This window comes from Salvelinus alpinus, chromosome 7 (genome assembly GCF_045679555.1).
Source record: "Salvelinus alpinus chromosome 7, SLU_Salpinus.1, whole genome shotgun sequence".
Lineage (NCBI taxonomy): Eukaryota > Metazoa > Chordata > Actinopteri > Salmoniformes > Salmonidae > Salvelinus > Salvelinus alpinus.
The window spans coordinates 42,271,663-42,298,628 of NC_092092.1; the positions used below are offsets into that span (position 1 = coordinate 42,271,663).

A 26,966-nucleotide genomic window follows, 5' to 3' on the forward strand; every position below is an offset into this window, starting at 1 on the left:
TTGCTTTTTCATTGTAAGCTCGTTTTATTTGTGTGGCTGCTAGCCAAAAAGCTAGCAGCCCCCAAAAAAAAGCACTTCTATTGTCATCTGATCAAAATTGAGCTTTTTTCTGCCGCATGTGTTGCACTAATGTATTTTCTGTCAAGGAAAACTAGTTGCACGCCACTCTCTTTGAGGCAAAAAATACACTGTTGACTTTCAATTTCAAACGCAGATTTTTTGTTTGTTTTAAAAATCCAGATGCCTGAACTCTAACGTGACCCCTATACTTAGTGGGGCAAAAAAGTATTTAGTCAGCCACCAATTGTGCAAGTTCTCCCACTTAAAAAGATGAGAGAGGCCTGTAATTTTCATCATAGGTACACTTCAACTATGACAGACAAAATGAGAAAAAAAATCCAGAAAATCACATTGTAGGATTTTTTATGAATTTATTTGCAAATTATGGTGGAAAATAAGTATTTGGTCACCTACAAACAAGCAAGATTTCTGGCTCTCACAGACCTGTAACTTCTTCTTTAAGAGGCTCCTCTGTCCTCCACTCGTTACCTGTATTAATGGCACCTGTTTGAACTTGTTATCAGTATAAAAGACACCTGTCCACAACCTCAAACAGTCACACTCCAAACTCCACTATGGCCAAGACCAAAGAGCTGTCAAAGGACACCAGAAACAAAATTGTAGACCTGCACCAGGCTGGGAAGACTGAATCTGCAATAGGTAAGCAGCTTGGTTTGAAGAAATCAACTGTGGGAGCAATTATTAGGAAATGGAAGACATACAAGACCACTGATAATCTCCCTCGATCTGGGGCTCCACGCAAGATCTCACCCCGTGGGATCAAAATGATCACAAGAACGGTGAGCAAAAATCCCAGAACCACACGGGGGGACCTAGTGAATGACCTGCAGAGAGCTGGGACCAAAGTAACAAAGCCTACCATCAGTAACACACTACGCCGCCAGGGACTCAAATCCTGCAGTGCCAGACGTGTCCCCCTGCTTAAGCCAGTACATGTCCAGGCCCGTCTGAAGTTTGCTAGAGAGCATTTGGATGATCCAGAAGAAGATTGGGAGAATGTCATATGGTCAGATGAAACCAAAATAGAACTTTTTGGTAAAAACTCAACTCGTCGTGTTTGGAGGACAAAGAATGCTGAGTTGCATCCAAAGAACACCATACCTACTGTGAAGCATGGGGGTGGAAACATCATGCTTTGGGGCTGTTTTTCTGCAAAGGGACCAGGACGACTGATGCGTGTAAAGGAAAGAATGAATGGGGCCATGTATCGTGAGATTTTGAGTGAAAACCTCCTTCCATCAGCAAGGGCATTGAAGATGAAACGTGGCTGGGTCTTTCAGCATGACGATGATCCCAAACACACCGCCCGGGCAACGAAGGAGTTGCTTCGTAAGAAGCATTTCAAGGTCTCCAGATCTCAACCCCATAGAAAATCTTTGGAGGGAGTTGAAAGTCTGTGTTGCCCAGCAACAGCCCCAAAACATCACTGCTCTAGAGGAGATCTGCATGGAGGAATGGGCCAAAATACCAGCAACAGTGTGTGAGAACCTTGTGAAGACTTACAGAAAACGTTTGACCTCTGTCATTGCCAACAAAGGGTATATAACAAAGTATTGAGAAACTTTTGTTATTGACCAAATACTTATTTTCCACCATAATTTGCAAATAAATTCATAAAAAAATCCTACAATGTGATTTTATGCATCTTTTTTTCTCATTTTGTCTGTCATAGTTGAAGTGTACCTATGATGAAAATTACAGGCCTCTCTCATCTTTTTAAGTGGGAGAACTTGCACAATTGGTGGCTGACTAAATACTTTTTTGCCCCACTGTAATTGTTACCCAAAAATGATTTGATTTTGAGATAAGAATTGCTGCATTGGACCTTTAACGCACTTGCAGAAATGAAACTTTCTTTTGATTGTTGTATTCGCCATCTTTCAGATATCTTTTTTGTTACGCATTGCACAACTCTGACTTGCATGTAAATCATGTCAATGGGAGCTGTGCGAGACGTTGTGCGTGTTTTTCTTAATTATTCAGCCTCCTATGCTTATCATACTCTGTGTAGAAATTTCTATCACAGTGTGATTTTGATGTGCTTTCTTTTTTCTTTGTGCCTTGCAGCACAAAAATGCCACAGCAGTACTGGAGTACGAACGAATGGCAGAACTTGACTTCGAAAAGAGGGATTTCAGAAAGGCATGTTACCCCATTCAACCCCCCTACACACACACACACACACACACACCTATTGACACCCAGACATTGGCAGTCAACCCAGTTGTGAGATGGTAGCTGTTGTCTTATCTGCTGCAGGTGGTGTATTCTATGGACAAGGCCCTGGGATTGGCGTCCACCTGCCATCGCTTCAAAATCCTCAAGGCTGAGTGTTTGGCACTACTGGGTCGCTACCTAGAAGCCCAGTCTGTGGCCAGGTACAAACTAATCAGGCACTAAAGTGGGTCAGGAAGGAGTGGAAGTTAGGAGGTTTATCCAACCAAGCGCTTTACCAGGACATTTGTTTCATATTTGAAAGGCAGGTTTTATATACAGTGGGGAGAACAAGTATTTGATACACTGCCGATTTTGCAGGTTTTCCTACTTACAAAGCATGTAGAGGTCTGTCATTTTTATCATAGGTACACTTCAACTGTGAGAGACGGAATCTAAAACAAAAATCCAGAAAATCACATTGTATGATTTTTAAGTAATTAATTAGCATTTTATTGCATGACATAAGTATTTGATACATCAGAAAAGCAGAACTTAATATTTAGTACAGAAACCTTTGTTTGCAATTACAGAGATCATACGTTTCCTGTAGTTCTTGACCAGGTTTGCACACACTGCAGCAGGGATTTTGGCCCACTCCTCCATACAGACCTTCTCCAGATCCTTCAGGTTTCGGGGCTGTCGCTGGGCAATACGGACTTTCAGCTCCCTCCAAAGATTTTCTATTGGGTTCAGGTCTGGAGACTGGCTAGGCCACTCCGGGACCTTGAGATGCTTCTTACGGAGCCACTCCTTAGTTGCCCTGGCTGTGTGTTGCGGGTCGTTGTCATGCTGGAAGACCCAGCCACGACCCATCTTCAATGCTCTTACTGAGGGAAGGAGGTTGTTGGCCAAGATCTCGCGATACATGGCCCCATCCATCCTCCCCTCAATACGGTGCAGTCGTCCTGTCCCCTTTGCAGAAAAGCATCCCCAAAGAATGATGTTTCCACCTCCATGCTTCACGATTGGGATGGTGTTCTTGGGGCTGTACTCATCCTTCTTCTTCCTCCAAACACGGCGAGTGGAGTTTAGACCAAAAAGCTCTATTTTTGTCTCATCAGACCACATGACCTTCACCCATTCCTCCTCTGGATCATCCAGATGGTCATTGGCAAACTTCAGACGGGCCTGGACATGCGCTGGCTTGAGCAGGGGGACCTTGCGTGCGCTGCAGTATTTTAATCCATGACGGCGTAATGTGTTACTAATGGTTTTCTTTGAGACTGTGGTCCCAGCTCTCTTCAGGTCATTGACCAGGTCCTGCCGTGTAGTTCTGGGCTGATCCCTCACCTTCCTCATGATCATTGATGCCCCACGAGGTGAGATCTTGCATGGAGCCCCAGACTGAGGGTGATTGACCGTCATCTTGAACTTCTTCCATTTTCTAATAATTGCGCCAACAGTTTCCTTCTCACCAAGCTGCTTGCCTATTGTCCTGTAGCCCATCCCAGCCTTGTGCAGGTCTACAATTTTATCCCTGATGTCCTTACACAGCTCTCTGGTCTTGGCCATTGTGGAGAGGTTGGAGTCTGTTTGATTGAGTGTGTGGACAGGTGTCTTTTATACAGGTAATGAGTTCAAACAGGTGCAGTTAATACAGGTAATGAGTGGAGAACAGGAGGGCTTCTTAAAGTAAAACTAACAGGTCTGTGAGAGCCGGAATTCTTACTGGTTGGTAGGTGATCAAATACTTATGTCATGCAATAAAATGCAAATTAATTACTTAAAAATCATACAATGTGATTTTCTGGATTTTTGTTTTAGATTCCGCCTCTCACAGTTGAAGTGTACCTATGATAAAAATGACAGACCTCTACATGCTTTGTAAGTAGGAAAACCTGCAAAATCGGCAGTGTATCAAATACTTGTTCTCCCCACTGTATGTGGTGCTATATACAGTACAGTGCCTTGCAAAATTATTCATCCCCCTTGGCCTTTTTCCTATTTTGTTGCATTACAACCTGAAATGTAAATATACTTTTATTTGGATTTCTTCTAATGGACATACACAAAATTGTCCAAATTGGTGAAGTGAAATGAAAAAAATAACTTGAAAAAACAAACGGAAGTGCATATGTATTCAACCCCTTTGCTATGAAGCCCCTCAATATAATCTGGTGCAACCAATTACCTTCAGAAGTCACATAGTTGGGTAAATAAAGTCCACTTGTGTGCAATCTGTGTCACATGATTTGTCACGTGATCTCAGTATATATACACCTGTTCTGAAAGGCCCCAGAATCTGCAGCACCACTAAGCAAGCGGCACCATGAAGACCAAGGAGCTCTCCAAACAGGTCAAGCACAAGGTTGTGGTGAAGTACAGATCAGGGTTGGGTTATATAAAAAAAAATATCCGAAACGTTGAACATCCCACAGAGCACCATTAAATCCATTATTAAACATGGAAAGAATATGGCACCACAACAAACCTGCCAAGAGGTCTGCCCACCAAAACTCACTGACAAGGCAAGGAGGGCAATAATCAGAAAAGCAACAGAGACCAAAGAGAACCCTGAAGGAGCTGCAAAGCTGTGTGCTTGTTTGTTATACCTGTTAGCAATGGGTGTGGCTGAAATGGCCGAATCCACTCATTTGTAATGGCCGAATCCTTCTTTTGTATATATGGTGTATGTACGTACAGTGCATTTGGAGAGTATTCAGACCACTTGATTTTTTCCACATTTCGTTACACTAGTCTTATTCTAAAATGGATTAACTACCTTCTGCTTAGTGTGCTTTTGTGCTTAGGGTTGTTGTCCAGTTGGAAGGTGAACCTTCGCCCCAGTCCGAGGTTCTGAGCACTCTGGAGCAGGTTTTCATCAAGGATCTCTCTGTACTTTGCTCTGTTCATCTTTGCCTTGGTCCTGACTAGTCTCCCAGTCCCTACCGCTGAAAAACATCCCCACAACATGATGCTGCCACGACCATGCTTCACCGTAGGGATGGTTCCAGGTTTCCTACAGACGTGATGCTTGTCATTCAAGCCAAATAGTTGGTTTCTTGGTTTCATCAGGGTCTGACAGTCTTTAGGTGCCTTTTGGCAAACTCATAGCGGGCTGTCATGTGCATTTTACTGAGAAGTGGCTTCCGTCTGGCCACTCTACCACAAAGGTCTAATTGGTGGAGTGCTGCAGAGATGGCTGTCTTTCTGGAAGGTTCTCCCGTCTCCACAGAGGAACTCTAGAGCTCTGTCAGCGTGACCATCGTATTCTTGGTCACCTCCCTGACCAAGGACCTTCTCCTCTGATTGCTCAGTTTTACCGGGTGGCAGAGAAGAATGGGAGAAGCTCCCCAAATACAGGTGTGCCAAGCTTTTAATTTTTTTTATTTAACCTTTATTTAACTAGGCAAGTCAGTTAAGAACAAAGCTTGTAGTGTCATACGCAAGAAGACTTGAGGCTGTAATCACTGCCAAAGGTGCTTCAACAACGTACCGAGTGAAGGGTCTGAATACTTATGTAAATGTGATATTTCAGGTTTTTTTTTAAATATAAATTTGCTGAAATTGATAAGCTGTGTTGGTATTATGGGGTATTATGTAGATTGAAGGGGGGGGCGGGGGAACTATTTAAGCAATTTTAGAATATGTCTGTAAAGTAACAAAATGTGGAAAAAGTCAAGTGGTCTGAATACTTTTGGTCATGTAGTGTATTTTGTTTTCTTCAGCTGTAATAGGATGTTTGTAATTTTTCATGGGTTATATACTTTAAAAAAAAATTTTTTTTTACAACTATTGGTGACTAACATGAATTAAAATGAAATTACAAAACCCCAGGAACATTGCCATTTTGACGAGGCTTCTTTTGCCCTTGTTTTTATGTTTGCTCCAGTTAGGGGAATATCAAAGTCAGATTCTTTGTCCTATGAATCTTGTCTTTTCTCTCCCAGCGATATATTGAGGATGGACTCGACTAACGGAGACGCTCTGTACGTGCGTGGCCTGTGTCTGTACTACGAGGACTGCATCGACAAAGCTGTGAAGTTCTTCGTGCAAGCACTGCGCATGGCCCCAGACCACGAGAAGTCTCGGCTAGCTTGCAGGGTGAGTCACTCAACTTGCGCCTGTACTTATTTTTTAAATGTTGAAATTATTTACTCGTGTAGGGTAGTTTTATGTCATTGGGTAGTGTACAGGGAGAGGTCGGTAGCTAGGCCTACCTCTTACTGGCTATATTTAGTTTTTAGCTTAACAAATCCAAGTCACAAACAACCATTTTTAATAGCACCAATACTAAAAAGCATCAGTATTCTTCACAATAAATACTGTTTCTCTACAATATATTTTGGCCAACATCAGATGTTAGTATTTATACCTACAGCTTTCGAAGATCTATTGATAGCTTTAACTTGATCAGAGTATACCAGTACCAAAACGTTGTGATACTTATACCGATCCAAAGAACCCACTGGTGCCTGTTTTAATTGTTTTCTGAAGTAAAATTTTGTAATTTCATTTAGCCTGTTAGAGCCAAGAGCACAGGCCAGTCTGAGCACAAAAACGAAGAAATGGGCTTGTCTCTAGCCCAAACCATTCAAAAGTTATGACCCATATTACCGGAGCAACCCTTTTCTTTCTGTCGTGCATTAGCGTGCATGTTGTGGGACGTTTTAAAGTAATCCTAGGCTGCTAATTATTGTTTTGATAACAGCCTTGTTCAGTCATATTACTTACAGTAGCTAACTAACAACCTGTTAACTTGACCAGCAGACCTAGGCTATAGGCGCATATTTGGATGGCACAGGAAGAAAGGAAAAAGGTTAGCTACTGAGAGAGATGTGCTTCAAAGATAGGATTCATATAGGCCTAATGTAAGCCTAAACTATAGATCTTAATAAAAAATTAGGAACGCTGAGCCACTCTGTGATTTTCACCCCCGTGGTATCATGTTACCATTTGGCCTAGTATTGTGAGTAAAATGTTGGTATTGTGACAACACTACTTGATCAATTGTGGGTGGCACAGTGGTTTAAGGAACTGCATTTCAGTGTAAGAGGCGTCACTACAGTCCCTGGTTCGAATCCAGGCTGCATCACATCCGGCCGTGATTGGGAGTCCCATAGGGCGGTGCACAATTGGCCCAGCGTCGTCCAGGTTTGGCCGGGGTTGGTCGTCATTGTAAATAAGAATTTGTTCTTAACTGACTTGCCTAGTTAAATAAAGGTTACACATCAGTACTGTAGCCCGCAAATTGAGTTCTACTGCATCTGACGTACTGATTCAATGTGGTTGATATCTGTCTAAAATCAGAATGCCAAAGCTTTGAAAGCCAAGAAGGAGGAGGGAAACAAATTGTTCAAGGACAGCAACTTTGAGGCAGCCTACCGGCTCTACTCGGAGGCCCTGGCGATAGACCCCAACAACATCAAAACCAACGCCAAGCTCTACTGCAACAGAGGCACCGTCGGGGCTAAGGTGAGAACCTCAACTGGAATGCTCTAGAACAAGGTAGAGTTCAGGAACAAATGCGCAAAAACATTGCAGAATTAAGTGCTCATATTGGGCAATTTCAGGTAGTACCTCATCTCAAAAGTGTTCTCCCAATTTATTAAATCCTAGACAGGACTGGGAAAGTACTTTTGTAAAAATCCTGAATGTACATAATGGCCAGACCTTAAATAATACTACAAATGAAAAAGGAACCCAGATGTGTCACATGGGGTAAAAATCTGAAGCACCACCAGAGAGGAAGTGCAGTGGCCAGGATAAGGGAGAAGACGGAGCAAGATTAAACTGGGCCGACATTCTGCTAATTTTCTGAGAGAAACATCCAATTTCAATTAAGTTTTCTGTTCCCAAAACTAGAATCTGTTACAAACTGTAGTTGGAGCAGCCTTAAGGGCAGTAAGAAACAGGAAGCAGCAGTATCCAGTGTAAAATTGTGTCCAGTTTATTCACAGTTAAAAGGTGGTTCCATGTGAAGATATAATATGGCAGAATATTTACATTCAGTGTCTTCGGTAAGTATTCAGACCCCTTGAATTTTTCTACATTTTGTTGTCTTAATCTGAAATGGATTAAATAAAAAATCCTCAGCAATTTACACACAATACCCCATAATGATAAAGTGAAAACAGTTTTTTGAAATTTGTGCACATTAATTAAATATAAAAAACAGATACCTTATTTTAAGTATTCAGACCCTTTGCTATGAGACTCGAAATTGAGGTCAGGTGCATCGGTGTCCATTGATCATCCTTGATGTTTCTGCAACTTGATTGGAGTTCACCTGTGGTAAATTCAATTGATTGGACATGATTTGAAAAGGCACATATCTGTCTATATAAGGTCCAGTTTATGTCAGAGCAAAAACCAAGCCATGAGGTCGAAGGAATTGTCCGTAGATCTCCGAGACAGGATTTTGTTGAGGCACAGATCTGGGGAAGGGTACCTAAATATTTCTGCAGCATTGAAGGTACCCAAGAACACAGTGGCCTTCATTCTTAAATGGAAGAAGTTTAGAACCACCAAGCCTCATCCTAGAGCTGGCTGCCCGGCCAAACTGAGCAATCGGGGGAGAAGTGCCTTCGTCAGGGAGGTGACCAAGAATCCAATGGTCACTGTGACAGAGTTCCAGAAAGACAACCATCTCTGCAGTACTGCACCAATCAGGCCTTTATGGTAGAGTGAACAGATGGAAGCCACTCCTCAGTAAAAGGCACATGACAGCCCACTGTCATGTGGGCACCTAAAGACTCTCAGATCATGAGAAACAAGATTCTCTGGTCTGATGAAAGCATGCCAAGCGTCACATCTGGAGGAAACCTGACACCATCCCTACGGTGAAGCAGGGTGTCTGCAGAGAGGAATGGGAGAAACTCCCCAAATACAGGTGCGCCAAGCTTGTAGCGTCCTACCCAAGAAGATATAATACAGGAATGATATGTTTTACGTTTTAGATATGTTGGAATTCAGTTTCATTAGAGAACAAATTGATACGATTCAATGCATTAACATGTTGCTTAAACACATTAATTTTCCGTTTTAAAATAAGATCTGCTGCTGATGGAGCTCATGACCTGGGCCTCTAAGTTGGATTTGTCTGAGCTGACTTCTCTATTGTCTGTGTCAGTGGGGAGTTTAGCATGTAAATCTTGGTGGGACCAACATTTTTTTTTTTTTATTATGTTTGCCAGCAAAGCCACTACACAAAACGAAACAATACATTAATTGCACTATACCGGTGACAAATGGTGCCCACAAACTGTTAGGGCCTACATAACGCTGTCCCAACAACAGAACTTTCTTTTCAGCACCATTGAGTGAATCCTTACCACTAATACACCTGGTTATCAGCGGAGCCTTGTCTGGCAGCGAAACAGTTCATTCAGCCTCATTTACTCCTTTAAAAAAAAAACATAGCTGATATGGCTGACTTGTGTGCAAATTGTCATCAAAGTCTGGCTTTCAAGACAACTGGGAACAAAGTCGAATCATGACGCCATGATTCGACTTTGTTCCCAGTGATCTTCTGGTTGGAGCTCTAGAAGAGGCCAGAGTTCACAGCTAGTTTTTATCACAGTTCCCAGTTGTCTTGAACTCATTGAACTCTGAGATTTCCCAGTTCCGAGTTTCCAGTTGTTTTGAACGTGGCAGAAGTCATGCTGGATTGACAGCATAGCCAATGTATTGTTTATCCTTTTAAGCTTGGAAAAGAGACCCTTTGGACCACAGACCCACTGTTACCAGAGAATGGAATGTTAATTTCTCTACCATAAGCCGCCTCCAACGTCGTAAAGATCATTTGGCAGTGCGTCCAACTGGCCTCACAACCGCAGACCATCTGTAAACACCAGCCCAGGACTTCCACATCCGGTTCTTCACTTGCGGGATCATCTGAGACCAGCCACTCGAACAGCTGATGAAACTGAAGCTTATTTCTGTCTCTACTAAAGGCCTTTGGGGGGAGAAACTCATTCTGATTGGCTGGTTCTGGCTCTCAAGTGGGTGGGCCTATGCTGTCTCAGGCCCACCCATGGCTGCGCCCCTGCCCAGTCATGTGAAATCCATAGAGTAGGGCCTAATTTATTTATTTTAATTGACTGATTTCCTTAATATAAACTAACTCAGTAAATCTTAAAAATTGTTGCATGTTGTGTAAGTTTGTTTTGTTCAGTGTAGCTATGACATAGTCAAGGAATATACAGTCCATTCGTAAGGTTCAGACCCCTTGACTTTTTCCACATTTTGTTACGTTACAGCCTTATTCTAAAATTGATTTTGTTTTAATTAATCATCAATCTGCATGCAATATCCCAGAATGACAAAGCAAAAAAAATTTTTTTTCTCCAAATGTATAAAAAAATTATTTTTCAAAAATCACATTTACATAAGTATTCAGACCCTGTACTCAGTACTTTAAGCGCCTATTTCAGCCTCAAGTCTTCTTGGGTATGATGCTACAAGCTTGGCACACCTGTATTTGGGGAGTTTCTCCATTCTCTGCAGATCCTCTCAAGCTCTGTCAGCTGTGCAACGACGCTCCCCATCCAACCTATTTTCAGGTCTCCAGAGATGTTCGATGGGTTCAAATCTGGGCTCTGGCTGGGCCACTCAAGGACATTCAGACTTGTCACGAAGCCACTCCTGCATTGTCTTGGCTGTGTGCTTGGGGTCTTTGTCCTGTTGGGAGGTGAACCTTCGCCCCAGTCTGAGGTCCTGAGCGCTCTGGAGCAGGTTTTCATCAAGTGATCTCTCTGTGCTTCGTTCATCTTTCCCTTAACTAGTCTCCCAGCACCTGCCGCTAAAAAACATCCTACAGCATGAGGCTGCCACCTCCATGCTTCACCGTAGGGATGGTACCAGGTTCCCTCCAGTCGTCAAGACTGCTTGGCATTCATCACATTAGAGAATCTTGTTTCTCATGGTCTGAGAGTCCTTTAGGTGCATTTTGGCAAATTCCAAGCAGGCTGTCATGTGCTTTTTACTGAAGTGGCTTCCGTCTGGCCACTCTTAACATAAAGGCTAGATGTGCCAAGCTTATAGAGACTTACCCCAAGAGACTTGCAGCTGTAATTGCTGCAAAAGGTGTCTCTACAAAGTATTGACTTTGGGGGGGAATAGTTATGCACTCAAGTTTTCTGTTTTTAAAACGTATTTCTTGTTTGTTTCACAATATAAAAAGTATTTTGCACCTTCAAAGCATGTTGTGTAAATCAAATGATACAAACCCCCCAAAAATCTATTTTCATTCCAGGTTGTAAGGCAAGAAAATAGGGAAAATGCCAAGGGGGGTGAATACGCAAGCCACTGTACCTTACACATCGGTCCCCGATTCAAATGTTTATCGGCGAATCATTGCATCCCTATTAACAGGCATCTTCATTATAGCCACTTTTACATTTTCCGTCCAAATAGACATCTCAAAGAAGTCGTAATACTTTAATACTCATGATACTGGCGAAAGAGTTAAAGTACAACAATATATACATTTAGGATAAATTCATTACGTGATATAAGGGAAAACATGAATGCGACAAACCATTTATAAGGGGAATTAAATGTGCGTTCATGACGAGAGCGGCTGAGTCCGCTTCATCACACGAACAGAGCGCACGTTTCTTAGAATTTCACTTTTGCCAAGTTGTAAAGAATGGCATTGTTTAGGAGTGCAAAGACAAATTCCAGTTCCTGCTCACACGTACTCAAGAGAATAGGCCTTCCATAACATAAATATGCAAATACATGCTAAAATGCGCCAATTGGATCGCACCAGCTCGTGCTTGGCTCAGGCTTGCTTGTTCTGCCCAATGTGTCTCCCAACTCCCATTTGTAAAAGGCCCATCTTGGGGTTAGTTAAAAGTACATTTGATAATACTTTACGTATGTTAGCAATCCAAGCTAGATTCTGGAAGTTGAGTTCCTAATTGTTTGAAACGCATGCCATCTGTTAATTTTTTATCTTTACTTCCTCTCCTTCAGCTGAATAAACCTGATCAAGCAATCGAAGATTGCACAAGTGCAATAAAGTTGGACGACACATATATCAAGGCCTATTTGAGACGAGCCCAGTGGTAAGCTATGAAGAAGTACTCATAACAAGTGGCTCAGACTTGGAGCGATAATCAGCGATCAAGTCATTGAGATCTCCCATGGTGGGTGTTTCATGCAAACACCTTAGATGACGGCAGTTTTGTTGATAGCCAAGGCTTGCTAGCAAGAACTACCCTCTCCTGATTGGCTGTGGCGTGGTTGCGTCACCGAAATTTGCTTAATATTGAGACATTTCAATTCGGGTCGCTAGCTCTCTCTTTTCCGACCGTTAAGTCGCTGTGTCTCTCCTCTTGTTTCCCTCTTCCATTGAAAATGACTGGTTGCTGGTAGCTAGGCTGCTGAATATCGCTTCCAAGAGACTCTTTGCCTCTTGACAGTGAGACACTTAACTCTGCTTGTGTTTTCTGCAGTTATATGGACATCGAACAGTATGAAGAAGCTGTACGGGACTATGAAAAGGTCTACCAGACGGAGAAGACAAAAGGTATGTTGATATTGCAACCATAGTTTACTTCATAGTCACCAGTGGAAAAAATAATGGCAGAGGTTGAACAGTACTCCATTTCTTTCCTGTGAAGTTTTTCACTCATTTCTTCAAATGTTCTTGATGGTGATGGTTGATTACATTATTGCATTTTGTTATTTCGGGTGAAATTGCTCACTTTTGTTAACATTCTCTCTTCTGTCTTTCCCTCTCTCTATTTCCCTTTCCCTCTGTATAGAACACAAGCATCTCTTGAAGACGGCTCAGTTGGAACTGAAGAAGAGCAAGCGGAAAGATTACTACAAGGTTCTGGGGGTGGGAAAGAATGCCACAGAAGATGAGATTAAGAAGGCCTATCGGAAACGGGCCCTCATGCACCACCCAGGTACACCAACACACACAGGCAACACCATTGAGGAGTAAGACTCTGACCTGAGTTCAAATAATATTTATATTCTTTCCATTACTCCAGGCAGGCTCAATCAAACATCAAAGTTTTTGAAAGAAACCAACACTATAGAATAGATACTTTATTGTCAATTGGTTCGAATGGAAATTTGTCTTTTCCCTTTCCTAACACCCCCATTTATTATTATTATTATACCTTTATTTCAACAAGGAACACAGACTGAGACCAAGGTCTCTTTTACAGCTGGGCCCTGCGTATACATGTTTACACATACAGTTTAGGTACAATGATTAAAAAAACTAAACAAGACAAACAAAACGATCACAGATAATACAAAAATATACACTGCTCAAAAAAATAAAGGGAACACTAAAATAACACATCCTAGATCTGAATGAATGAAATATTCTTATTAAATACTTTTTTCTTTACATAGTTGAATGTGCTGACAACAAAATCACACAAATTATCAATGGAAATCAAATTTATCTACCCATGGAGGTCTGGATTTGGAGTCACACTCAAAATTAAAGTGGAAAACCACACTACAGGCTGATCCAACTTTGATGTAATGTCCTTAAAACAAGTCAAAATGAGGCTCAGTAGTGTGTGTGGCCTCCACGTGCCTGTATGACCTCCCTACAACGCCTGGGCATGCTCCTGATGAGGTGGCGGATGGTCTCCTGAGGGATCTCCTCCCAGACCTGGACTAAAGCATCCGCCAACTCCTGGACAGTCTGTGGTGCAACGTGGCGTTGGTGGATGGAGCGAGACATGATGTCCCAGATGTGCTCAATTGGATTCAGGTCTGGGGAACGGGCAGGCCAGTCCATAGCATCAATGCCTTCCTCTTGCAGGAACTGCTGACACACTCCAGCCACATGAGGTCTAGCATTGTCTTGCATTAGGAGGAACCCAGGGCCAACCGCACCAGCATATGGTCTCACAAGGGGTCTGAGGATCTCATCTCGGTACCTAATGGCAGTCAGGCTACCTCTGGCGAGCACATGGAGGGCTGTGCGGCCCCCAAAGAAATGCCACCCCACACCATGACTGACCCACCGCCAAATCGGTCATGCTGGAGGATGTTGCAGGCAGCAGAACGTTCTCCACGGCGTCTCCAGACTGTCACGTCTGTCACATGTGCTCAGTGTGAACCTGCTTTCATCTGTGAAGAGCACAGGGCGCCAGTGGCGAATTTGCCAATCTTGGTGTTCTCTGGCAAATACCAAACATCCTGCACGGTGTTGGGCTGTAAGCACAACCCCCACCTGTGGACGTCGGGCCCTCATACCACCCTCATGGAGTCTGTTTCTGACCGTTTGAGCAGACACATGCACATTTGTGGCCTGCTGGAGGTCATTTTGCAGGGCTCTGTCAGTGCTCCACCTGCTCCTCCTTGCACAAAGGCGGAGGTAGCGGTCCTGCTGCTGGGTTGTTGCCCTCCTACGGCCTCCTCCACGTCTCCTGATGTACTGGTCTGTCTCCTGGTAGCGCCTCCATGCTCTGGACACTACGCTGACAGACACAGCAAACCTTCTTGCCACAGCTCGCATTGATGTGCCATCCTGGATGAGCTGCACTACCTGAGCCACTTGTGTGGGTTGTAGACTCCGTCTCATACTACCACTAGAGTGAAAGCACCGCCAGCATTCAAAAGTGACCAAAACATCAGCCAGGAAGCATAGGAACTGAGAAGTGGCCTGTGGGCACCACCTGCAGAACCACTCCTTTATTGGGGGTGTCTTGCTAATTGCCTATAATTTCCACCTGTTGTCTATTCCATTTGCACAACAGCATGTGAAATGTATTGTCAATCAGTGTTGCTTCCTAAGTGGACAGTTTGATTTCACAGAAGTGTGATTGACTTGGAGTTACATTGTGTTGTTTAAGTGTTCCCTTTATTTTTTTGAGCAGTGTATATAATAAATAAATAAAAAATACAACAGATTTCATTTACACATAGGTTATTCTACTAACAGCACAATAACTTGCATTACCCGAAACAGTTACAAGCAATACAAAAATAATTTTATTTATTTATTTATTTAACCTTTATTTAACCAGGAAGGGCTCATTGAGATTTAAAATCTAATTTTTCAAGAACGTCCTGGCCAAGATAGGCAGCACCAAGTCATTACAAAAATTACAGACAGATTTGAAAAACTACAAGTAATCTAGTAAAACCATTGAATTCACAAGAGTATAACAAAATCAAAAACAGCAAATTAAAAACATTGACAGGTCAGGGAATCAGCCTCAAAATCGTTCATCAGTGATTTAAAAACACCAATCGGGACAAGTTCTTCCAGTTTAAAAGTATTTTGTAAGGTGTTTCTAGATGATGGCGCAGAGTACATAAAAGCTCTTTTACCAAATTCAGTTTGGACATTTGGAACAGTTAGCAGGATAAAGTCCAGCGAACAGAGTACCCACCACATTTCTGAACAATAAAAATGCCCAAATAAAAAGGTAGTAAACTCAAAATGGCTTTGTAAATAAAAGTATACCAGTGACTGAGCCTACGAGTGACTAGAGAAGGCTAGCCAACCCTGTTATACAAAGTGCAGTGGTGCGTAAGGGTTTTGCAGTTTAAAATAAATCTCAAAGTGCCATGGTAAAGAGTGTCAATTGATCTCAAACACTGAGCGGAAGCATTCATATATAAAATATCCCTATAGTCTAGTAAAGGCATACATGTAGCTGATACTAGCTTCCTTCTGGCTTCAAAAGAAAAACAGGCCTTATTCCCGAAAATAAAATCACAATTTCAGCTTCAATTTTTTTGTAAGTTGAAGATGCAATTTAAAAGAGAGGCCGTCATCAATTAGAATTCCAAGATATTTATGAGGTTACAACCTCAATCTCCTTGCCCTGACAGGTAGTAATAGGTGAAAGGTTCAGAGGTCTATTTCTTGCATTAGAAAACACCATTAGTTTAGTTTTGTCAGTATTGAGGATAAGCTTCAATTGACACATACCTTGTTGAACAGTATAAAAAGCAGTATAAAAAGCAAGTTCTGGAAAGCTTTTGTAAGAGATGAGGCACAACAGTAAATAACAGTATCATCAGCAGTTGTGCATTTTGGACATTTTTGTCTAAATCATTTATATAAATAGTGAATAAGAGAGGACCAAGTACAGAGCCTTGGGGCACACCATTAAGGACAGACAATTTAACAGACATAAGCCCATCACATTGAGTGCACTGAGTTCTATCAGACAGATAGTTAGCAAACCATGCAACTGCTTGCTCTGAAAGACCTCCACTCAACAATCTCTGCCTTAGTATAGCATGATCAACTGTATCAAAAGCCTTAGAGAGATGAATAAAAAGTGAGACACAGTGCTATTTCTTGTCAAAGGCTTCAGTGATATAATTTAAAACCTTCATGGCTGCTGTAATTGTGCTATGCTTCTTCCTGAAGCCCGATTGGTACATTGATAAAATAGTTAGTAAATAAAAACTATTTTAGCTGTTCACTTACAAGGGTTTCAAGTATTTTCACCAGGGTTGACAGCTTTGAGATTGGCCTATAATTATTTAAATGAGTTGGATCTCCCCCTTTTAAAAGTGGTAGGAAAAATACTGATTTTCAGATCTTTGGAATTTCATTACATTCCAGGGTTAGATTGAACAGATATGTAAGTGGTTCAGCTATGAAATCAGCTGCCAGATTTAAAAAGCAGGGATCCAAAAGATCAGGACCTGCAGGCTTTCTTTGATCTAAGGTTTTCAGGGCTTTATGAGAATGGCAAAAAGCAAAAAGTTTGACCAGCTCTCACTGGTTCATCCACACAGGGTTGTACAGAGACAGAGGACACTGAATCAAACAGCCTACCAGATGATAAAGTGCTCATTGAAACAATTCAGCGTTTCAGTTTTGTCATATATAGCAACAGAGTCCTTCAAAACACATGACGGTAATTCATTAACATTACTGTTACCAGACATAGACTGGTAACAGGGATAGACTGGTAACATAGACTGGTAACATAGACTGGTAAACATGCTCCAATAAATATTTAAAATGAGCAAGGGGGACGAGTCTAGTTTAATCTGCAGGCTATTCCACAGGCAAGGAGCGTAACAGGAAAAGGCAGCCATACCCAACTCTGTGGAAATTGCATGGGCCTCAAGTGTAATCCATGCTTGAGACCTGGTTTTAGGAATTCTAATTCTAATATTGATGAGTGATGATAAATAAGAAGGTAGCTTATTCAGAAGCGCTTTATAGACAAACACGAGAGCATGTTGTTCTCATCTCACGGACAGCGAAGTCCAACCCACATTATGATATAAAACACAGTGGTGAGTTCTGTAGCTAACACCCGTAATAAACCTAAGTGCGCAATGATAAGTAGCATCCAGCGATTTAAGTGTTGATGCCGTAACATGCATGTAAATAATATCCCCATAATCTATAACAGACATAAAAGTAGCTTGCACAATTTGTATTTTATTTGTAGAGGACAAGCATGTCCTGTTTCTATAGAGGAAGCCTAGCTTGATTTTTAGCCGTTTACAAAGTTCATCAATATGCATTTTAAAAGACAGTTTATCATCCAACCATATCCCTAAGTATTTATATGCAGAGACCTGATTAATTCGAGAACCATCTAAGCTCGTAAATCCAAGTGTATTTTCAACCAACTTTTTGAACCTAATTTAAAAATCATAAAATGTGTTTTCTTTGCATTTAAAAAAAGTTTCAGCTGTATAAAATATATTTGTAATATCTTAAAATATGTCTCCAATAGTGATAATGCTTGGTCAGCCGTTGAAGCGATAGACTACATGACAGTGTCATCAGCATATGAATGAATTTGACACTTATCTCATCACCGATATTGTTTATGTAGAGAGTGAACAATAATGGACCAAGTATAGAACCTTGTGGGATATAGACTCCCACATTGAGAGGCACAGGGTCAGCTGCAGTGCAGCGCCCCTGGATGGAGAGCAATTGTGCCTTGCTTAATGGCATAATTGCAGGAGGTGATATAAGGGATCAGAGAGCAGCCTTTTCCATTTTCATTTTTGTGTCTCTGGGGAATACCAGCTGCAACGCAACGGTCAAGTAAAGCGTTCTAATTTTCAAACTAATGTTTTCTATTTGCCGGTCAGACCGTCACAGTGCGGCCACGCCAGAGGTACAGAAGGAGGAGGAGAAGAAATTTAAAGAGATGGGCGAGGCCTTTACTGTGCTCTCTGACCCCAAGAAGAAGACTCGCTATGACTGCGGCCATGACCTGGAGGAGGACAGCAATAATATGGGGGGTCAGTAACACCAATCTAAACTCAGCAAAAAAAGAAACGTCCTCACTGTCAACTGCGTTTATTTTCAGCAAACTTAACATGTGTAAATATTTGTATGAACATAAGATTCAACAACTGAGACAAACTGAACTAGTTCCACAGATGTGACTAACAGAAATTGAATGTGTCCCTGAACAAATGGGGGGGGGGGTCAAAATCAAAAGTAACAGTCAGTATCTGGTGTGTCCACCAGCTGCATTAAGTACTGCAGTGCGTCTCCTCCTCATGGACTGCACCAGATTTGCCAGTTATTGCTGTGAGATGTTAACCAACTCTTCCACCAAGGCACCTACAAGTTCCCAGACATTTCTGGGGGGAATGGCCCTAGCCCTCACCCTCTGATCCAACAGGTCCCAGATGTGCTCAATGGGATTGAGATCCGGGCTCTTCGCTGGCCATGGCAGAACACTGACATTCCTGTCAGGAAATCCCGCACAGAACAAGCAGTATGGCTGGTGGCATTGTCATGCTGGAGCGTCATGTCAGGATGAGCCTGCAGGAAGGGTATCACATGAGGGAGGAGGATGTCTTCCCTGTAACGCACAGCGTTGAGATTGCCTGCAATGACAACAAGCTCAGTCCGATGATGCTGTGACACACCGCCCCAGACCATGACGGACCCTCCACCTCCGAATCGATCCCGCTCCAGAGTACAGGCCTCAGTGTAATTCCTTCGACGATAAACGCAAATCCGACCATCACTCCTGGTGAGACAAGACCGCGGAGAGCACTTTTTGCCAGTCCTGTCTGGTCCAGCGATGGTGGGTTTGTGCTCATAGGCAACGTTGTTGTCAGTGATGTCTGGTGAGGACCTGCCTTACAACAGGCCTACAAGCCCTCAGTCCAGCCTCTCTCAGCCTATTGTGGACAGTCTGAGCACTGATGGAGGGATTGTTCGTTCCTGGTGTAATTCGGGCAGTTGTTGTTGCAGGTGTTCTGCCGCTGCGAGGACGATCAGCTTTCCGTCCTGCCTCCCTGTAGTGCTGTCTTAGGCGTCTCACAGTACAGACATTGCAATTTATTGCCCTGGCCACATCTGCAGTCCTCATGCTCCCTTGCAGCATGCCTAAAGCACATTCACGCAGATGAGCAGGGACCCTGGGAATAGTTATTTTGGTGTTTTTCAGAGTCAGTGGAAAGGCTTCTTTAGTGTCCTAAGTTTTCATAACTGTGACCATAATTGCCTACCGTCTGTAAGCTGTTAGTGTCTTAACGAACGTTCCACAGGTGCATGTTCATTAATTGTTTGGTTAATTGAACAAGCATGGGAAACAGTGCTTAACTTCACTAGGGTAGGGGGCAGCATTTGGAATTTTGGATGAAATGCATGCCCAAATTAAACTGCCTGCTTCTCGGGCCCAGAAGATATGATATGCATATAACTGGTAGATTTGGATAGAAAACACTAAAGTTTCCAAAACTGTTGAAATGGTGTCTGTGAGTATAACAGAACTGATTTGGCAGGCGAAAACCTGAGAAAAATCCATTCAGGAAGTAGTTTTTTGGGGGGTTTTGTAGTTTTCTATTCAATGCCATTACAGTATCCATTGACTTAGGACTCAAATTGCAGTTTCTATGCCTTCCACTAGATGTCAACAGTCTTTAGAAATTGTTTCAGGCTTGTATTCTGAAAAATGAAGAAGTAAGAGCAGTCGGAATGAGTGGACCCTAAAGTGTCACAGAGCTTTTTCATGCGCGAGACCGAGAGAGTGCCTTTCTTGTTTACCTTTTAAATTGACAACGTTATTGTCCGGTTGAAATATTATCGATTTATTTAGGCTAAAAACAACCGGAGGATTGAATATAAACATCGTTTGACATGTTTCTATGAACTTTACAGATACAATTTGGATTTTTTTGTCTTCCTGTTTTGACTGCGTTTGAGAAAATGGGACGTTTCTTTTTTTGCTGAGTTTAGAATCAGATTGCATTATCCTAGCCTTAAACACTACCCCATAACCACTGATTTAGGATTATATTTCTTTACCCCAAATCCTAGCCCTAACCATTTCGCTTTTCCTAGCGACAGGTCTGGGATCAGATCTCATCCCCCTTAACCTCGTCTACCAACCGGCTCTATCTCTTTTGACCCGTCTGGTTTCACAGCACTACAGAAAGGGACTTGAATGGAGCCTATGGCAGGAATGGGAAAAATGCCGCTGGACCTCTTAATCCATCACCATCTAGCATAAACTTTAGAACCTCCCCTCTACATTGTGGTTTTCAAAGCGCTAGCAGTGCAAGTGGTTTAGGCTAAACAAGGAAGTGAGTTTGGAAAGTATACATCTGAACTAGTTTTCACATATAAACTTTATATGCCCAAACTCACAATCAATTGGGCTTCCTAAAAATAATATTGTCGCTGTGATTGAAAATTTATTTTTATTGGTGATTTTCTGCCTTTTAAAAAATCCCGTCTAATACAGCTGTAGCCGACTTGATCTTCTCCCACGCCCCTTTCAAGTCCCACTTTGTTGCATGGTGTTTCTTGGCTCTATTGATTTTTTTTGTTTTTTAACCCCTTTTTCCCCAATTTCGTGACATCCATTTGGTAGTTAGTCTTGTCCCATCGCTGCAACTCCCATACGGACTCTGGAGGGGCGAAGGTCGAGAGCCATGCGTCTTCCTACCCTGCCAAGCTGCACTGCTTATTGACACACTACTCGCTTAACCCGAAAGCCAGCCTCACCAATGTGTTGGAGGAAACACCGTACAACTGGCGAACGAAGTCAGCGTGCATGCGCCCGGGCCTTCACAATGCGTAGCTAGAGCACAATGGGACAAGGACATCCCGGCTGGCCAAACCCTCCCCTAACCCGGACGATGCTGGGCCAATTGTGCACCACTTCATGGGTCTCCCAGTCACGGCCGACTGCGACACAGCCTGGGATCGAACCCGGGTCTTTAGTGACACGCCTCTAGCATTGCGATGCAGTACTTTAGACCGCCACTCAGGTGGCCGTTTCCTGGCTCCAAATGCGGTATCATTTGAGCCTGGGGACGAGGTTAAATCCCCCTCAAACCTCACATTAAACACTACCCAAACACTTCCCCAACCCAAAGATCTACACTACGGGTCAAAAGTTTTAGAACACATACTCATTCAAGGGTTTTTCTTTATTTTTACTATTTTCTATTTCAAAACTATGAAATAACACATATGGAATCATGTAGTAACCAAAAAAGTGTTAAACAAATCAAAATATATTTTATATTTGGGATTCTTCAAAATAGCCACCCTTTGCCTTGATGACAGCTTTGCACACTCTTGGCATCATGAAGTAGTCACCTGGAATGCGTTTAAATTCACAGGTGTGCATTGTTAAAAGTTAATTTATTTCCTTAATGCGTTTGAGCCAATCAGTTGTGTTGTGACAAGTTGGGGAGGTATACAAAAGATAGCCCTTTTTGGTGAAAGACCAAGTCCATATTACGGCAAGAACAGCTCAAATAAGCAAAGACAGTCCATCATTACTTTAAGACATGAAGGTAAGTCAATACGGAAAATTTCAGCTGCAAAAACCATCAAGCGCTATGATGAAACTGGCTCTCATGAGGACCGCCACAGGAAAGGAAGACCCAGAGTTACCTCTGCTGCAGAGGATAAGTTAATTAGTTACCAGCTTCAGAAATTGCAGAGTTCAAGTAACAGACACATCTCAACATCAACTTAAAAAAAAAAAAAAAATGTATTTCACCTTTATTTAACCAGGTCGGCAAGTTGAGAACAAGTTCTCATTTACAATTGCGACCTGTTCAGAGCAGACTGTGTGTATCAGGCCTTCATGATCAAATTGCTGCAAAGAAACCACTACTAAAGGACACCAATGAGAAGAATAGACTTGCTTGGGCCAAGCAACGGACATTAGACTGGTGGAAATTTGTCCTTTGGTCTGGAGTCCAAATTGGAGATTTTTGTTTCCAACCGGGTGAACGGATGATCTCTGAATGTGTATTTCCCACCGTAAAGCATGGAGGAGGTTGTGTTATGCTGTGTGGGTGCTTTGATGGTGACACTGTCTGTGATTTATTTAGAATTCAAGACGCACTTAACCAGCATGGCTACCACAGCATTCTGCAGTGATATGCCATCCCATCTGGTTTGCGCTTAGTCCCACTATCATTTGTTTTTCAACAGGACAATGACCCAACACACCTCCAGGCTGTGTAAGGGCTATTTTACCAAGAAGGAGAGTGATGGAGTGCTGCATCAGATGACCTGGCCTCCATAATCCCCAGACCTCAACCCAATTGAGATGGTTTGGAATGAGTTGGACCGCAGAGTGAAGGAAAAGCAGCCAACAAGTGCTCAGCATATGTGGGAACTACTTCAAGACTGTTGGAAAAGCATTCCAGGTGAAGCTGGTTGAGAGAATGCCAAGACTGTGCAAAGCTGTCATCAAAGCAAAGGGTGGCTATTTGAAGAATCTCAAACATAAAATATGTTTTGATTTGTTTAATACTTATTTTGGTTACTACATGATTCCATATGTGTTATTTCCAAGTTTGGATGTCGTCTCTATTATTCTACAATGTAGAAAATAGTCTAAATAAAGAAATACCCTTGAATGAGTAGGTGTTCTAAAATATTTGACCAGTAGTGTAGTTTAAGATTACCTTACCCTCAATGCTAGTCTGAAACATAACATTAGCATCAAACCATTACCCCTTCACGAACCTAACACTACACCTAACCACATGTCTAGGGTCAGATTACCTTACCCTGGGTCCTAACCATAACCACTGAGGGGACAAATGCAACACTGGCCATTGATCAGCGTCGGCCTCCTCACTTGCTCACGGTCAAGAGTCAAAATGTAATTCTAGGAGAATGGCATATATCTGGAAAATATACAAATGTGATCGAATTGTCCGAGAAATAGAGTTGCCAATTTTAAACGTCTATTCCCAGTGCAGTCTTTAATACAAAAAAGGTTTGTTTTGATGTGTGGATGTAACTGAATTGGGTGGAGAATTAATATCGCACGTTGACACTATTTGACTCATTGCTGTTGTTTCTCTGCAGATTTCAATGCCAACAACATCTTCAAGACTTTCTTTGGAGGCCCAGCAGGAGGATTCAGTTTTGAATCCAATCAAAGTATGTTGTAACACTGCTGTGACAATGACACTTTTTTACCTTTTGATTTTTACACAGGTTATTCAGACCCCTTGATTTAAAAAAAATACATTTTGTTACGTTACAGCCTTATTCTAAAATGTATTAAATACCTCATAATGATAAGCCAAAAACAGGTTTCTATAAATTTTAGCAAATGTATTCAAAATAACATACGGAAATATCACATGCATAAGTATTCAGACCCTTTACTTAGTACTTTGTTGAAGCACCTTTGGCAGCGATTACAACCTCGAGTATTTGGTATGATGCTTTAAGCTTGTCACACCTGTATTTGGGGAGTTTCTCCCGTTCTCTGCAGATCCTCTCAAGCTCTGTCAGGTTGGATGGGGAGCGTCGCTGGACAGCTATTTTCAGATCTCTCCAGAGATTCTCGATCGGGTTCAGGTCTGGGCTCTGGCTGGGCTACATTCAGAGACTTGTCCAGAAGCCACTCCTGCCTTTTCTTGGCTGTGTGCTTAGGGTCGTTGTCCTGTTGGCAGGTGAACCTTCGCCCCAGTCTGAGGTCCTGAGCACTCTGGAGCTGGTTATTATCAAGGATCTCTCTGTACTTTGCTCCTTTCATCTTTCCCTCGATCCTGACTAGTCTGCCAGTCCCTGCCACTGAGAAACATCCCCACAGCATGATGCTGCCACCACCATGCTTTACCATAGGGTTGGTGGGAGGTTTCCTCCAGACGTGACGCTTGGCATTCAGGCCAAAGAGTTCAATCTTAGTTTCATCAGACCAGAGAATCTTGTTTCTCATGGTCTGAGATTCCTTTAGGTGCCTTTTTGCAAACTCCAATTGGGCTGTCATGTTCCTTTTGCTGAGGAGTGGTGTCTGTCTGGCCACTATACCATAAAGGCCTGATTTGGTGGAGTGTTGTTGGAAGGTTCTCTTTTCTCCACAGAGGAACTCAATCTCGGTCAGAGTGACCATCGGGTTCTTGATCACCTCCCCGACCAATGCCCTTCTACCCCGATTGCTTAGTTCGGCTGGGCAGCCATGTCTAGGAAGAGTCTTGGTGGTTCCAAACTTCTTCCATTTAAGAATGATGGAGGCCACTGTGTTCTTGTGGACCTTCAATGCTGCAGAAATGTTTTGGTACCCTTCCCCAGATCTGTGCCTCGACACAATCCTGTCTCGGAGCTCTATGGGAAATTCCTTTGATGTTATGGCTTTGTTTTTGTTATGTGAACTGTGGGACCTTATATACACAGGTGTGTGTGCCTTTCCAAAACATGTACAATGAATTAAATTTACAACAGGTGGACTCCATTCAATTTGTAGAAACATCTCAAGGGTAATCAAAGGAAACAGGATGCACCTGAGCTCAATTTCAAGTCTCATATTAAAGGGTCTGAATACTTATGTAAGTGAAGAGTGCCTTGGTCCTCCTTTCTTTTTGATGACCAATTTACCGCTTTTACCAAAGAGCACCTTTTGTCGACCGAAATTTGCCAATATTTCGTAAAACTTGTTTTTGCTTTTCTTTTATAATAGAATATTCTAAACATACAATATACTTGCAGTGAAGCCGCTCAACTACTACATCATGCCAGTCTTCCAACAGATTCCCATTAAGGGTCAATGCCCTGCTCAAGGGCATGTTGACCGATCTACCACCAGGCCTAAAAACGTGAACCCGAACCCTCCAAGATCCCCCCCCCACAGTTCCCCAATAGCTGTCCCTCAACCATTTGAGACCCCTCCCACAGTCCCCCCCCCCCCCCCAGGAAGAAAAAATATAAAATAAAAAAATTATAAATTCCATTCCCCACCCCCAAGAACCCCCCAATGCACAAACAACCAAAATAATAAACTAAAGAGTAAAAAGGAAAAGACAGAAGAAAACAACAATGCAAAAAAAGTATACATTTAAAACAAAGGACAGCAATGCCAACTGTATATGTTTGTGTGCATGTCTGGCAGTACTATTTCTAGGGTCAATTATAGATCAATGCTATGCATTTTCAGCCATTCCTGAGACCAGAAACAGGCTACCTGAGGGCAATACCAAAATAAATGGTCTATTGATTGTATCCTCACAACAAAATCTGCAAAGCTTCGATGATTTTATGCCCCAAATATTCAAAATTTTGTTGGTGGCAAGAAATCAAAATAATAATTTTAGCTGAAAAGCACGAAGTCTTGAATCTTGCGTTGTTTTATATATCAACTCATACACCCTGTACCATGGAATCTGTACATCAAAAATCTCTTCAACTATTTTTCAATCTGTATGGCACAGGGTTCAACATCCTGGTCCTCAAATGAAACTGGTATAATTTCCTATTTATGCTATTTTTATTCCTCTGACAGTTTTGATCCTTTATATTGGGCAGACAGACCAGTTCCCTACCTCCTCCCGCTGCCACCCGCCTCCTCTATTTTTGGGGCAATGCTGTAATCAATTGGTTGTACTCTTGGATTGAGCAAGAGTACAGGTATTAAATACAGGTATTTTATACCGTCTGGTGTTCAACTTTCCCAAGTTCTCTCACGTCACCCCGCTCCTCCGCTCTCTCCACTGGCTTCCAGTTGAAGCTCGCATCCGCTACAAGACCATGGTGCTTGCCTACGGAGCTGTGAGGGGAACGGCACCTCCGTACCTTCAGGCTCTGATCAGGCCCTACACCCAAACAAGGGCACTGCGTTCATCCACCTCTGGCCTGCTCGCCTCCCTACCTCTGAGGAAGTACAGTTCCCGCTCAGCCCAGTCAAAACTGTTCGCTGCTCTGGCACCCCAATGGTGGAACAAACTCCCTCACGACGCCAGGTCAGCGGAGTCAATCACCACCTTCCGGAGACACCTGAAACCCCACCTCTTTAAGGAATACCTAGGATAGGATAAAGTAATCCTAACCCCCCCCCCCCTTAAAAGAGTTAGATGCACTATTGTAAAGTGGTTGTTCCACTGGATATCATAAGGTGAATGCACCAATTTGTAAGTCGCTCTGGATAAGAGCGTCTGCTAAATGACTTAAATGTAAATGTAAATGTTATCAACCAGCACATTTGAGTAGAGCCATAATATTTGTTCTATCTTTTCAGGGGGATGAAATTGTAGCCAGCTCTGCAATGCTTGTTTGAAAAATAGTTTTTTCAAAGTATCACTTTCAATTAATCGAAAATGAGACATGGCAATCTGCACAAAGGCAAAAAGGCAATTTTTAAACAATGGATGTGATTTTCTTAGTAATCTACTTGAGAATCATTTAGGATTCAAATAAAACTTTTGAATGAGTGAAGCTTTTAGAGAGGTTTAGTACTTTTATATTTAATAATCTCAACCCACCCAATTCATATTCTTTATATAGATAGGCACGTTTTATTTTG

At 42.4% G+C, this 26,966-nt stretch overlaps 1 protein-coding gene across 4 annotated transcripts in view; it reads left to right on the top strand.

Annotated features, from left to right (window-relative positions):
• LOC139581063 (dnaJ homolog subfamily C member 7-like) overlaps window positions 1-26,966 on the top strand; it is a 61,837-nt gene that overhangs the window by 29,934 nt on the left and 4,937 nt on the right. For 2 of the 4 annotated variants that reach the window (XM_071410419.1, XM_071410422.1), the window contains exons 5-13: window positions 2,149-2,223; window positions 2,341-2,459; window positions 6,189-6,342; window positions 7,549-7,713; window positions 12,220-12,311; window positions 12,702-12,775; window positions 13,014-13,160; window positions 18,313-18,465; window positions 23,531-23,605. In XM_071410419.1, coding sequence (XP_071266520.1) covers window positions 2,149-2,223; window positions 2,341-2,459; window positions 6,189-6,342; window positions 7,549-7,713; window positions 12,220-12,311; window positions 12,702-12,775; window positions 13,014-13,160; window positions 18,313-18,465; window positions 23,531-23,605 — 1,054 coding nt within the window. The remainder of the gene's footprint in view (window positions 1-2,148; window positions 2,224-2,340; window positions 2,460-6,188; window positions 6,343-7,548; window positions 7,714-12,219; window positions 12,312-12,701; window positions 12,776-13,013; window positions 13,161-18,312; window positions 18,466-23,530; window positions 23,606-26,966) is intronic. The other 2 variants (XM_071410420.1, XM_071410421.1) reach the window with 2 other exon arrangements.